The 14,854-nt window shown below is 33.8% G+C and overlaps 2 protein-coding genes across 3 annotated transcripts; one reads left to right on the forward strand and one right to left on the reverse strand.

Annotated features, from left to right (window-relative positions):
• Positions 1–517: 517 nt before the first annotated feature.
• On the forward strand, positions 518–6,427 carry LOC109816015 (putative inactive receptor-like protein kinase At3g56050). The gene is made up of 8 exons (XM_020380863.3): positions 518–792; positions 3,480–3,551; positions 3,625–3,768; positions 3,850–3,981; positions 4,194–4,753; positions 4,916–5,106; positions 5,183–5,315; positions 5,562–6,427. Exons 1-8 carry the CDS (start codon positions 581–583, stop codon positions 6,158–6,160), a joined length of 2,043 nt encoding a protein of 680 aa, XP_020236452.1. The 5' UTR covers positions 518–580; the 3' UTR covers positions 6,161–6,427.
• Positions 6,428–6,663: 236 nt separating this feature from the next.
• Positions 6,664–11,621, reverse strand: LOC109816024 (ethylene-overproduction protein 1). Of its 2 annotated transcripts, XM_020380876.3 has the most exons (4): positions 9,415–11,617; positions 8,862–9,153; positions 8,471–8,780; positions 6,664–7,246 (listed from the first exon to the last, which is right to left on the reverse strand). In XM_020380876.3, the coding sequence occupies exons 1-4, from the start codon at positions 11,343–11,345 to the stop codon at positions 7,026–7,028; spliced, it is 2,754 nt and encodes a 917-aa protein (XP_020236465.1). In that variant the 5' UTR covers positions 11,346–11,617; the 3' UTR covers positions 6,664–7,025. The 2 variants fall into 2 exon arrangements, with proteins under 2 accessions (XP_020236465.1, XP_029130745.1); XM_029274912.2 differs by lacking the exon at positions 6,664–7,246 and having other exon boundaries at positions 8,524–8,749; positions 9,415–11,621.
• Positions 11,622–14,854: the final 3,233 nt, after the last annotated feature.

The raw sequence follows: 14,854 nt of genomic DNA on the forward strand, positions 1-14,854 counted from the left end.
ATTGTTTTTTGTCTTACCTTTGCTACAATAATAGTTTTATTTATTAGACAGTTGGTCGAACTAACAAACCGGTGACTAAACCCATTAATCAGTTCACCCTAGGTAGACTTTGTAGCCAGCAATCTATGTAATTAATTTTAGGCATTAGTTTGGAGCTACGAAACACAGTACACACAAATATAATACGATGCTGACATGCAAATAAAATAAATTATATAAAACTATATAATACAAATTTTAATAAAAAATAAAAATTAATGTGAGATAATCAAGACTACATCGGTCGACATGTTAATTCCATAAAACAAAATTAGTAAAAAAGAATTAATTCCATAAACATTTGTTTTTTTTGATAATTATGAAATTTAATAAGAAAATATATTTGTTTGAACAATGCCAATGACTAAATCAGTTAATGACAGAATAGGACGTGTTACTTGAAAGTTGAAAGTGGGTATTAAATAATTGTGACAAAACATGTTTGATATGGCAGTATATATATATAGAGGGAGAGAGATAAGACGCTGAATTTGTCTCTCTAAGTGGCTTCTCTTTGTTCCCCTTATGAGCGGAAGTGGCGATGGCGATGGCAGCGTTAAAGTTGTTGGTGGCGGTGGTGAGTCTGTTTTCAGCGTTGAGCGTGTGTTGGACGCTGAAGAGCCAAGGCTTGGCGGTGGTAGCGTTGAGAGAGAGGGTGGTCAGAGACCCGTTGGGGGCTTTATCGAGTTGCAGTGGCCATGATCCATGCTCCTGCTTCGGTGTCCACTGCTCTCGCGGTAATGTTGTTGCCTTGTAAGTAAACTCTTCTCTTCTTTCTTTTCTCATCACTCTTAATACTACTTTTCTCTCTCTCTCTCTCTCAATGTCATAATAATATGTTTAATTACCATTTTAATTACTAATATTAGTTCAAACAAATGATGGTGTTTTATGTCTCTTATGAATCACAATTTTAAAGAAAATAATTGTCATTTTAGTTTTTATATGTATCGTTTTTGTTACTTTCATAAACTTTAGATTACTAAAAGAAAAATAAAAAAGATTAAAAATGTAATATTGTTAGCTATATTATAAGAATCAAACTTTAATTAAATCTTAAAAGTGTAATACTTGATTATGAATTATTACATAATTAAAAATTATCGATTATGCAATTTTAGTTGATATTATAATTTATTTTACTAATTAATTTATTATGAATTAGTTAATTTTAGTCTTTGGAATAACTTGTATCATTTTCCTTTTCTTGATTTCTGTAGAAATTATTTTACAATAACCTTTTTGAAATATATTTTTAACTTATGTTTATAAAATATTATTTTCTTTTTCTTTTTCTTCTAAAAATACTTGTGAAAATTTTTATTCAAGTGTGTATTTTTTTAACTTCATTCGGCAACATTAGCAAGAGAAGAAGTAAAAAAAATATGTTTAATTATTTTTTTAGTCGTGCCTTTTAGTTTGAATAATTTAAAATATTTTATTTTAGTTTTATACATACATGGTTTTTTAGTTTTATAACTTTGTTAACCTTATCTTTTAGTTCTTATAAAAATATAATACATGTATTAAAAGAAATAAAAATGACATGAATAAAAACTAAAATAAAACATTTTAAAATTTATAAAATTATAAAGATAAAAAAGGTAAATTTAACTATTGAAATATGTTTGTGAATTAAAATTATATTGATGACAACGTGTTTGAATTTAAAACTTTTTACATATTATTCCATCCTAACAGTGGGTATAAAATACAAGAATTTGATTTTATGTATGGGAAAAGAAATGTGGTCAAAAGATAATAAATGAAATTGGTGAGGCTAATTAGTGGAGATGTGACGCATCTGTGACCTTACATTTGCGTTTCAATTAAAAGATGCCATTCAATAGTTTTGACGTTGTTGCCACTGTACGTTTCAACGGTTTTTGACTGCTCACCAGTCCCGACGCCTTTAGTTTTCTTTTTCTTAATTGTTTTAATTTTTTAAAATTTAAGTTAAATTTATTTTTAATCTTTCAAATTTAAAATTATTTTTTTAATTTTTATTTTTAAAAAATATTTTAGTCTTTGTGTTAAGTTTTTTAGAAAATCTTTCAATTATTATTGCATAAAATAAAATGTACTTATTAACATTTTTATTAATAAAAATATTACACTAAATCTAATTGATACTATCAAAATCTATCATTTTTATATATGTTATTAGTAACTTAAAATATTAAATTAATTTTTTTAAAAATTATATAAATAAAAATGATAATTTTAAATTTAAAAAAATAAAAAAATATATCCTAAATTTAAAATATTAAATATATATTTAAGTCTAGTTATTTTTAATATTATAAATGAAAATTAGTATTAATATATATAGAGAGAAAACCAACCATATTTATATTAAAATACAAAAATAATTAATAATAATTTTGATTAAAATAAATAACTTAAATTAAAATATTACATACAAAATTACCATATTGTAATTTATATGATTATAATTATTACAATTATTGTTACAACTATTATTACCATAATAATAATAATAATTATTATTATTATTATTTTTGTTGGTAATTGTGATTACTGATTACTATCTTCATTATCATTATGTTTATTGAAGTATGTGTTTTTTCTTTTTCGAATTGGTTCATGTACATTTTTTTTTTGTATATATAAAATTTGCTAGCATAACGCTCTTTAATTAATTATACAGTCTTGAACACAATTTCTGAGATTTATTAAACGTAAAAAGCGGAAATGTTTGTGAAATCAGAATGAATACCATATCAAAGGAAAAAAGCGGAGGTTTACTTAATCATGTTCAATAATTTTTTTTTCGTATCTACCACCACCGATCATGTTTAATAAATGTGAAATACTGTTTAAATATTTTTTCTCTATTATTTTAGATAAATAAATTAAAATGCTATAAATTTTATATTACAAATTATGAAACTCAGTCGATATGACAAAATAATTTCCATTAGGATAGACCAAATAAAAGAATTTAGAACAATATGTAGAGTATTAAGTTTGAATCATATTATTGCATCGTAAATTTGATGATAAAAATGATAAAAAATAATAATTTATTTTTTTTCAGAGAAAAACTAATTAGTATCCTTAGCACGTCGGATAAGGAATAAAAATAAAAAATTTCAATTGAAAAGTGTATTGACACATTATTCCGTCTAGCTTTATTTTAATTTTTAATTTAAACTTTATACGTATTGATTTTTTAATGGATCCTAAGGACACTAGTTAGCAAGATTTTATTTAATATAATAATTAAAATGTTTTGTGATGAATTTTTTTTAAAAAAAATTCATCGGCAATGAAATTTTATAATAAAAGTTTAATTTTAGAAAAACATTACACTGAATTGTGTATTATACCAAGTGGCGGGGTGGTCTTATTGACATTTTTGTATGTTAGAGCATAAAATATACAATGGACACTTGATATGAATATTCATCCTGCAGGAATTTAAAAGACCTTTGTCTCGAAGGAACACTGCCACCAGAAATTGGAAACCTAGCTCACATAAAATCAATGTAAGATGACGAACATGCCAATGCATATGTTTTAGAAATAAATATTCCTTAACAAACTTTGTATGCTGTTCAGCATTTTGCGCAATAATTCTTTCTTTGGAGAAATTCCCAAAGAGATACTACACTTGAAGGAGTTGGAAGTCCTTGACTTGGGATACAACAACTTTAGTGGATCACTTCCATTTGACCATGCCAATATGCCATCCCTCACCACTCTGTAACTTAATCCTTTCATGCCAAATATTTTTTTTCCTATCTTGTTCTTTGGTGGACTAATGTCATCAAATTTACACTGCAGTTTATTGGACAACAATTACCATCTAGCCAACTTAACTCCAGAACTTCGGATGGTTTCTGAATTTGATGGCAATGAAAACCATCTAACCGACGCCACCACCAGAGAATTATTTGTTGGCAGATGCAATTTACGGTAAGCATATGATGATGGATTGCACGAAGATTTCTGAGTTCATCAATATTAAAATTCAAATTTGATGAACAGTTCTTATTAAATAGTTGAATGACATCATTTTTATAACATGCCATATTTCTAACATGAAAATAATACAGTCCAATATTACTCATGGTGAAGTTTATTATCATATCAAGTTTGAAATTATTTGCTTGTGACATTTGTCTCAGGCACACTGGCCAACATGGGGATATTGCATACAGGAGGCAACTTCTCATGCCAGCAAATGCTGCCAATACACCTAGAATCCAAGGGGATGTCAACCAAGGGAAGCTTAAACAATCAGCATCACATTTTCCTTCTTCATTACCACCAGATTTTGAGCCTTTCTCATCATCCCCATCAGAAAGCCCTTCATATTCTCCAGGATCAGCTCCAATATCATATTCACCATCGCCATCTCCCTCCAATATTTTTTTCACTCCTTCACCTGTAGTGTCACCAACTCCAGATATATCACCCACAGCAAGCACACCTCTCGCTGTGTCTACACCACCAGAGATTAATTGGATTCCAGCACCTAGCCCTTCTCCATTTTCTAACCAAGGGAACACATATAGTTCCAATCCAATGCATCATTCAGCAATAATGTGGTCTGCAGTAGGGGGCTTCTCCTTATTGGTTTTGGTGTCAGCCATTATTTTTGCTTGCTTCCAAACTAGGAAGGTTGTGGCTGTTAAACCTTGGTCCACAGGGTTGAGTGGCCAACTGCAAAAAGCTTTTGTAAAAGGTGATTTATGAATGCAATAAGTCATTTTGATCTTATCTACTTCACGCTGAAGATTAGCAATATACTCAAATTCTAAAATGCATTGTAATTGTAAATAAAAAGAATGAAGTTAGTTTTCTAGGCCTTCCACCCTTCACAAGTATTTCTTTATGTGTGATTTAGGTGTGCCAAGTCTTAAACGAGGAGAACTTGAAGCAGCTTGCGAATATTTCAGCAACATCATTGGTTCTCTGCCTGATGGAACTGTGTATAAGGGGACACTCTCCAGTGGAGTTGAGATAGCTGTAGCATCCTCTGCAGTGATCACAGCTCAAAACTGGTCAAAAAGTATGGAAGCTCAATTCCGAAAGAAGGTATGCTAGCAACCAATGTATAAAATGCACCAAATTTATCATCGTGGTCCTACTTCTTATCTTTGCATGATTGCAGATAGCGACATTGTCTAGAGTGAACCACAAAAATTTTGTGAATCTTATTGGGTATTGTGAAGAGAATAAGCCATTCTCAAGAATGATGGTGTTTGAATACGCACCAAATGGAACACTCTTTGAGCATCTACACAGTGAGTGACATTTTGTTCAAAATTTACTTACATCCACAGCCATATTTACATCCACAGCCATATCCTTTGATTATTATAGGCTCATAACAACCTAACTTTTTTTCCCAACCAGGCTATGATGAGGAGGGCTTGTATTTTGTAGCTAAAACTTATTGATTAGTTCCTTGATTTGACATCTTGAAAGTTGTTTGCAACATGCACATAAAAAGTTGTTTTGAGTTGACTTTATTCTTGCATATGCTGCAGTTAGAGAAGCAGAAGGACTAAATTGGACAATGAGAATGAGGATAGCTATGGGAATAGCCTATTGCCTAGAGTATATGCATGGGTTGAAACCATCCATTGCCCATAGAAACCTGCATTCTTCCTTTATATACCTTACTGAAGATTATGCTGCTAAAATATCAGATCTTAGTTTATGGAATGATATGTGTGCTACAAAGAATGGGTCTGCAACCACACAACTCTTGGAAACATCATCAGCAGACACCAAGGACAATGTTTACAGCTTTGGAATAATATTGTTTGAGTTGATTACAGGGAGAATTCCTCATGCTGGGGACAATGATCTTCTGGAAGACTGGGCAGCAGAATATGTAAGGTGGGGGAAATCCTTAAGAGATGTTGTGGATCCAAGACTGAACTCTTTGCAAGAACAAGAGATTGAGGAATGGTCTAAAGTGATAAGAAATTGTGTACATACAGATCCAGAGAAAAGGCCAACTATGAAAGAAGTTACAACTAGACTCAAGGAAATCACAGCTATGGGGCCTGATGGAGCAAATCCAAAAGCATCACCACTTTGGTGGGCAGAAATGGCAATTACATCAACTGATTCAAGCTGAGACATTACTATTATAATTTTAACCCAAATAAAAGTGAAATGTTGTATTGTACAGTTACTCAAAATTTGGAATTCATGCACTTTTGATATATTTATGTTTATACTAATGTTTTCTAGACTATTCTTTTCAAGCTTAAAAAAATTGCATGTAGAGAGAACAAATAACTTTTATCTCATTGTAGAGGGATTGATTTTTGTTGATGTTTGGAGTGAAAGAGGGTGCACACCCTTTTGAATAATATTTGGGAAACAATTGTTGGCCGTGTTATGTTCTTTTTTTGGTGGCAGGCAGTGTAATGTTTGCCTACTACAAGGAAACAAAAATCATTTTGTACTGTGAATGCTTAGTTGACATGGAAATGCACGTGATGCCTACACAATCTAAATGTAAAACTTCAAAACACTGGGACACATGAATGCTTATTTACAAGCTCTACTTTCTTTTGGTGCTTGATAGACACATGAATACTTAAACTGAAGCACATTATAAATTACACATTGTAGGAAACAAACGTATGAATCTCTTTATAAATCATAATCCTGTCACTGTACAAATGTGTGAGATAAATTACGTCCAAAAGGCAAGAATCTATATTATATCAATGGTGTTACTACTCACATATTCTGATGTACACTTGAATCATCCTCCTATTTGATCATGTAAAACAGATGACCTCATCTTTTCCTCGAATCATCCTACCAAGTATTGCTTCTTGGGGGGGGGGGGGGGGGGGTTGCATTTTTTCAACAGTTGGACAATCTGTCTTCCCCTTGTATATCTTATCAAAGTTGGGATGCCCTAGCAGTTTACTAACCAACATATTCACATTTAAGCCTTTTGATGTGCATGTTGTTTATGATTAAAACTAAAAGCTGGGTTTCCGTGTCCTTTGATATAGATCAAGTGTGTCTGTATGGTTAGGGTCTAAGCATAGAGCTGCCTGACAATCTTGAAGAGCTGAAGATAGGTCCCCCATTGCCTCATAAAATGCTGCTCGGAGATGAAGCATTTGCAAGTCAGGTTTGAAATTTATGGCCTTGGTGAGCTCTTCTACAGCTTCAGTTTCCTTTTGCTCATCCATCATCACTGCTTATATGTAACACTTTATGTGAGTAAAATCCCTGATTTAACAAAGTGATGCGTGTCTCTAATCTAGGCACTAAAGTAAACTTTTGAAATGCAGGTTAAATGTTGGTAAATTTAAAGCCATACATTAATTATCCTCTTTTGCTTCTTTCCGTCTTTGTAGGAAAAAATGCCCTATAAAACTGTTGTGAAGTTGGAAACTAAGGAGGGAATAAAATCTATCCCTATTATGTTTACTAACCTGTTTTTGCTTTTGCATATATTATGCATACTACATACAAAATAACTCACCATAAAGACAGTGACCAAAAATCTTGGTGCTACAAGTTGAAAAATTGCATAAAGGTAATACTTTTGGAAACAAATTTGTTAACAAGTTTTTTCAGTTTCTACTTCATTGTGTCATGTGTAGCTATTTGAGTTATTTAAAACTTTGTAAAACATTTCATAATTCAATAATGATAAGTAGCTAGGATCCATCAAGATGCAAGCATCAAAAAGAGGAATAGTGTGCATATATCAATAACTTACACGTGGTGCCATAACAAACTTATTAATGTGTGTAAAATCTAACAAAACCATACTTAATGAAGAAAAAATCACACCATTAAATTTATCAAAAATAAAAACAAGGTTTAACCATGCAGTATGTATTTATATATTTTTCTGTTGAAAATTATACTCTATCCCAAAACATGCTAAGGGTCTCAATCTATATTGAACCACAATAACTTACTAACTTAGTAAATCAGTATGTGATCATGACAACTTCAAAGATGAAGGACCACCAAAATAGGGATAAATGCTTAAATAACTGTGATTCCAAAATACAATCCAATCAACTTATTAATGTAAATATAGATGGCCAACTTAGAATTTAAAGTAGAAATCGCACTAAGACAAAACTTAGTCACATTTTTGTGCTTCATGACATGGTTGTGCCAAGAAATCCAATAAGCGACAAATGTTAGGTTGTTAGTAACAGAGGTAATTGGTCTACGAATTACTGAATCAGAATGTAAAATGTAAAATTACTTCATCATAATAAAAATAGTTTTATCTGCAATCATTCATAAAAAAATGTTTTCAGTAATCATGAAAGCAAGTCTGATAACTAACTGTAGATTAGTATATCAAAACTCATAACAAACATATCACTAAATCTCTGTCTCTAGTTAAAAAAGCACATGGCAAATGGTAAAGAATGAAAGATTAGGAAAGCACCTGCTGCCCTGTATCTATATGGATATGTTCTTAATGGATCCAGTTGGGTTGCTACGACAAGATCAACCTTTGCCATCTCACGGTCACAGTATTCAGATCGTTTCTCATATGCTGAGGCATTGTTCTCTGCCTTATTAATTAGCTTGGTCATCTCATCATATGCAGCTTTTCGTTGACTTTTCTGATGATAAACTCGTGCTAGACCTTGATGAGCTCTTGTGTGCCTAATTGCAAGGGCATTCTCATAGCATGCTTTTGCAAGATCAAGCTTACCACGATCTACATAAATACTCCCCAAGTTATTTAGTGCCTACAAGATATTGCAGAAGACAATCAAATGACTGGAAAACAAAGACTTAATCAATAACAGATATTGGAAGAGATCACTAACTTGTCCTTTGCGAAGACCATCTGAAGGGCATTTAAGTGCTTCTTCCAGAAGTTCAATAACGTAAGAAGCAGATTCAGGATCTAGGCTTGTATCTGCCAACACATATGCTTTTAGAAAATAGGCTTCAAATGATCTTTGAATTGTAATTGACCTATCAGCCCTAGCCAGAGCTTCATCCCGATAGCCAGTATCATATAGAATCCATCCTTCATAAATTAACCTTTCTTGCATTGAGCTGGAATGGTTTCTGGCCATCCTCAAACTGTGCATCGCAGCCTTTTGACAGTTTAACCTATGAAATTCATAAATGTGAGGAATTCTCTTCATTTTGTATTTTAGTATTTTACTAACTGAATTGAATTGCATGGACGGACCAGGAAACATTGACAAGTTCAAATTAAATCAAATCTCAGTATTATGAACAACAAATAATGCGATAAACATATCAAGCACTGACTAAAAGCCTCCAGAACAATGTACAATAAATACCATATCAATTCAAAGTTGAAGAATTGAGATACTACCTACAGTTTTGATTTACAGATATGCTTACCTCAAAAGAAGTAAGGACTGACGAAACTCTAGCAGACTCTTTCTGGGTTCATTCTCCAGCATTTGATGTATAATAGCCAAGGAACCAACATCATCTACAGAAGACCATTGTTCATATAATTGCATCCAACATTCTGCCTGACTCTTTTGCTGCACCACATGACTAAGGAGATGAACCAAGTATTTCCCTGTGATCTTTTCATTTGAAGTTATATAATTTGGTTCCAAAGTTAACAATGCCCTGATATCTCTTATGGCGCTGTCATAATCCTTAAGTGTAATAAACATCCTAGCCCGCAATTCTAAGCAATCAGGAGAGAGCTTAAATCCAATAATCTTATCAAGCTCTAAGATTCCGGCCTTTATCTGCTTCTCCTCCACCTTCGCCAGGGCTCTATATTTATAGGGAAATGAAAGGGAGGGGTCCAATTCAGTGGCAACATCCAAATCAAAACTTTTTTCCCTTCCCATGTTGTAAAGAGCACGCTCCTGATACATCCACCCAGCAGGTTTGTGCTCAAATATGAGAGAACTAATTAACTTATAGGCTGAATATGGTTGACCCTGCTTGTACTTTGTTCTGGCCACACCAGCCACAGAATACATATGACCTGCTTCAGCTGCTATCTCAAAACAATGTTGAGCATCGTTATACTCTTTCCGTTCAAGCAGCACACACCCCAATTGATGGAATGCAAGGGCCTTCTGCCACCTTTCACTAGCACACTCCCCTAACCTTTCCAGTAACATCATTGTAGTTTTTGACACCATGCTTTCCTCCATAGCAACCTGACTCAGGAAATAGTATAATAAGAAAGAATCAAACCCCACCATGGCCAACCTTCTCTTTCCATCAGAACTACAAAAGAAATTCATCACCTTAGAATTACACAATGAATTTGGAAGCTCCCTGAGCAAAACTTGTAAGCAGGAAGCCACAAGCAGGGGTGCTCTCTCTTCCAACCCATATTCAATAAGTACCAATGCATCATCAACACTTCCAACAATTGAAGCCAAATGAGCATCACAAGAACCCTTCATCTCCTCACAACAAAACCTATTGGAAAAAGAAAGAAGCTCCAAAACAGTGGTGGGACAGAAAAAATCCAACCTCTTAGCCCTGCTGTACAACTCCACTGCCCTCATACCCTCTGGACACATCCCATTTTGGCTGAAATCAATCTTCCTCATCTTGGACTCAGCAAAGCCACCATATAGCATAGCCTTAAAAGGGTCAGATAGGGCTGCAATTCTCCACCTAACACAATCAATTTCCTCATTCCCAACGCAAAAAGAAACATCCTTTTCCTCATCAGGCAAACACAAACACACACTTTCTTCGGTTCTACTTTGTTGGGGACACTGACACTGGCACCTATCATTAATCAAACAAGGACTAAACCCATGGACCAAATTCACCTTTGGACATTCAAGAACACATCCACCACAATCCATTGAAGACACACCCTCAAGCTCATCAACCCTCCTCTCATACCTCAACCAAGCAGAAAGCACAACCTTGGAAAGCACATCCTCAGCGTTCTGGCGTGCTGTCCTGAGACATCTCCTAAGAAGCTTCTGGTCTCCGAGGCTGCGCAAAAGCGTGAACTGCTCCACACACAGTGATGCTTTCTCAGACTGAAGACAACACTCTACCCTGTAGTAAAGTTCGGCCAAGGCCTCCACGAGGTTGATGGGTTTCAGATAAGGCTCTATGGAAGGTTCTAGAGTGTCAGCAGAAGGGAGCTGAAGAGGAACAACAAGGTTTGCAACTGCTGAGGTTGTTGGGGTGTTGGATTTGGACTTTGAAACCAGTGATCTGATTGTGATGGCTCCCTCCATGGCCTTGTTTTTCCTCCCATGGCTCTCCGAGGAACTAAGGGCGTGAACTTGAGTGCTCTTGAAGCGTTCAGTGAGCTTCAGGCCACGCATTTCTTCTTCCGTTGTGTTTCAGAAGATGCACACGCTGTGTTCAAGTTTAAGCCCTTGAGATAAAGAGCTTAACTTTGACATGCCCTTCAGCTAAGACCTTTAGGGCTTTGAGTAAAAGATGTTCCTCGTACTTGCTTCCAAAACCCATCTCATAGAGGAGTTTGCAGCACTCAATACAATGAAGCTTATAGCTGAAAAAGAAAGTTTTTTTTTTTTAGTACTAGTGTTCTACTTTTACATTGTTGTTTGTTTTGTAGTGCAGGGAAGAGAAAAGTGACCTAAACAAAACTTTGCATCTTAAAAGGTGTTAAATTGGCTATATATGTCACGAGCGAAGGAGATTAAGACCAAAAAATAAAATTAAAGTGTGTTTGAAATAGTGATGAAAATTAAATTATTTTAATAATTAATTATATGATTAATAATAATTATTATTATTATAATCAATTATAATTGAAATAAAATTTTATTTGATTAAATTTACTAAAAAATAATTTTAAGATGTTTATTTTTATTTAGATATAACAACAAAAAATTAATATTAAAATAATATGTCTTGTGAATATAAATTAATAATTAATTCTCAACTTAAAAATAATATGTGAATTATGGTTATGGACAAAACAAATTAACTTTAAGAAAATGAAGTTGAGAAGTAAACATAAATTTCAAGTTTTTAAGTTATTTAAACAGTTCATTTTTTAAATAAAAAATCTATTTACAATTTATAAATATTTTTTTTCTAAAAAAATAGTTAAAAGTGAGAAAACTAATTTTTGTAAACATAATTTTAGCTTCATAGATCACATACTAATCCAATCGGCAGCGACGTGTGTGTCCTTAATTCGAAGAGTTTTTGCTAACTTAATTCACCAAAATCGCAATATATTATATTCAGACTTAAAAAATATAATTTGAATTTTTATAGTAAATTAGTAACCGTGGGATTGAAGATTAGGACTCAGCATTCCAATTATTATAAGGTTAAGCGGTCTTATCAGTACCAAACAGGTCATAACATTTAAAAGTATGCTCCGCTCATCAAATAAAATAAGGGCATTTGAAAATTCCCACTTTCTTTTATTAATATTTTCTCCAATGAAAGCAATTGTGAAGTCAACTTTTTCTTCTTGTGGCGATCGATAATACTGTAATAAATGAATTTGTGAATATTGGTTGAGGGTCTATATCATAAATGACCCCTTTTTTCATTTTTCATTTTTCATTTTTCATTTTTCATTTTTCGCTTTTGGTGGAGGGAATAGTATATGATAACTAACGGGGCACGTCATTTCCTTTGATAAATTCAATACGTAATTATTATAGGTTATATTTATTATAGTTTCAAGATAAATTGATTATAATTTTAAATAATTTATAAATTCTTAACATGAACTCCCACAGTGTAATTTACTTAGATTTCAAATATGAATCTATACATCAAAATAAAGCAATGGAACAAAATATGAATTGATTTTTCTTTTTATATATTCATGTAAAGTAAGTGATCCGTTTAAGCTTAATATAATATAAGAATACGTGCAGAATCGATTAAAAGAGTCCACGACGTCTCCATAGCACGTGAATTTGCCTGGGTGTGCTTGACCATCCCTAATAAAGTGCTAAAAACAAATAAAATCTCGACATTAATTCAACCTAATTATTGGGGAGCAAGAAAGCAATTAGATCTAACAATTCCTTTTAATTATTAACCATTTGTTTATAGTTTTGAAGCATCGTGAGCCACGTAAAGTGCACTTGTAGAACATAATTAGATGTACATAAAAAAGAATAATTAATTTATGCGCATCAACACAAGTTGGAGTTTATGTCAAAGGAACAAGACGATCGTGAATATATACCCATCTAGAGATAAGAAAATGACAAGAAAAAGGATCATGTTCATGTCCTACAATCACCATGTGACACCACTAAAGCATGTTCTTTCTATCGTCATGCCCCACCATGCATACTTATCCAGCTTGTGCGAAATGACTCAAACTGGCTTTTAGAAAACGATTCCTCAAGTCCATGCAAGTGTGGATGCTTCATTTTTACTTGCTTCTGATTTCATATAATACACACAAAATTAAAAAGGTGAGGCACTAAACACAAGTTTGTGTGCGGTATATTTCTGGGTGAATTCTCCGGATGGTATTGTACGATGTGTCTGTTGGAAAATATTAAATTTTTAGAGATTCCGAGATATCCGAGATATCCGATTTAAGTTATCTGAAATTATTTGATTTATCTTTTGAGTTATTTTGTTTCAGATTAGATAAGATAGTTTTTTGATAAGTTTTGATTTGATAAGATATTTTATTATCTTCTTGTTAGTTCAGTACGTTGTAAAATGACTATTTAAAGGCCATCTCTTATTCAATAAAAAATACAGTGAGTTGCTACGTTCACCCACAACATTAGTATTACCTCGTCTCTCTTATTTTTCTACAAATTGGTATCAGAGCTTTATGCTCTGAGTGCCGAGTGTGAGAGGAAAACAGTGTGCGCCTGTGAAGGAGGAAGAAAGAAGAAAGAGAGAGTAATGGCAAAGGTTGTGAATGGAATGACCGTACCACAACTGTCAAAGAAAACCAATTATGATAATTGGTATTTACAGATGAAGACCCTATTGGGTTCCCAAAGTCTATGGGACATAGTAGAGAAGGGGTTTCAAGAACCCGAGGAGGACGAAGACCAATCTGTGGCTCAGATTGCCGCATTGGAAAAGACACGAGTGAAGGACAAATCGGCTTTGTATTTTTTGTACAATGCCGTGGATGAGTCAGGCTTCGAGAAGATTGCAAACGCTGCATCTTCAAAGGAAGCATGGAAGATCTTGGAGGTTGCGCACAGAGGTAACCACCGTGTCAGACAGATCCGACATCAAACTCTCCGAGGAGAGTTTGAGTGTTTGAAGATGGAGGATAAGGAACAAGTATCCGAGTACATAACTCAGGTGGAGAAGGTGGCTAACCAACTCGGAAGGAATGGGGAGTCAATGCCAGCAAGTAGAATTGTGGAGAAAATCTTGAGATCATTAACAGATGATTTCGAGAGTATCGCATGCGTAATTGAGGAGTCAAAGGACTTGTCAGTCCTCTCAGTGGAAGAGCTCGCTGGGTCACTCGAAGCCCACGAACAAAGGAGGAGGAAGATGAAGAATACACTTGATCAAGCATTACAGGCGCAACTTAATTTGAATGAAACTCGGAACACCCAGGGCCGAACATTAGGAGGCAAAGGACGAGGTGATCATGGAGGACGAGGCAAAGGACGAGGTGATCAAGGACGAGGTAGAGGACGAGCTGATCATGGAGGTGGACAAGGACGAGGTGATCGTAGCCAAGGAAGTCAGCCGAGGTCCGAGGTGGAATGTTATAAGTGTGGCAAACTCGGCCACTACGCAAAAGAATGCAGATCGGCAAATTGCTACAACTGTGGCAAATACGGTCACATAGCAAAGTATTGCCGAGCTAAAAGCCGAAGTGAAGAGAAAGAGAAGAATC

The sequence above is a fragment of the Cajanus cajan genome, chromosome 9, assembly GCF_000230855.2.
Source record: "Cajanus cajan strain Asha chromosome 9, NIPB_CcT2T_4, whole genome shotgun sequence".
Classification (NCBI taxonomy): domain Eukaryota; kingdom Viridiplantae; phylum Streptophyta; class Magnoliopsida; order Fabales; family Fabaceae; genus Cajanus; species Cajanus cajan.

Excerpts from the sequence above, each read along its gene's own strand:
- LOC109816015 (XM_020380863.3), top strand. The coding sequence starts at position 581 with ATGGCGATGGCAGCGTTAAAGTTGTTGGTGGCGGTGGTGAGTCTGTTT. Across the intron at positions 3,982-4,193 it reads GTTGGCAGATGCAATTTACG|GCACACTGGCCAACATGGGG; the intron begins GTAAGCATATGA and ends CATTTGTCTCAG. Across the intron at positions 5,107-5,182 it reads AAGCTCAATTCCGAAAGAAG|ATAGCGACATTGTCTAGAGT; the intron begins GTATGCTAGCAA and ends GCATGATTGCAG.
- LOC109816024 (XM_020380876.3), bottom strand. The coding sequence starts at position 11,345 with ATGCGTGGCCTGAAGCTCACTGAACGCTTCAAGAGCACTCAAGTTCAC. Across the intron at positions 9,154-9,414 it reads CAGTCCTTACTTCTTTTGAG|GTTAAACTGTCAAAAGGCTG; the intron begins GTAAGCATATCT and ends TGAATTTCATAG. Across the intron at positions 7,247-8,470 it reads ATATAGATACAGGGCAGCAG|TGATGATGGATGAGCAAAAG; the intron begins GTGCTTTCCTAA and ends ACATATAAGCAG.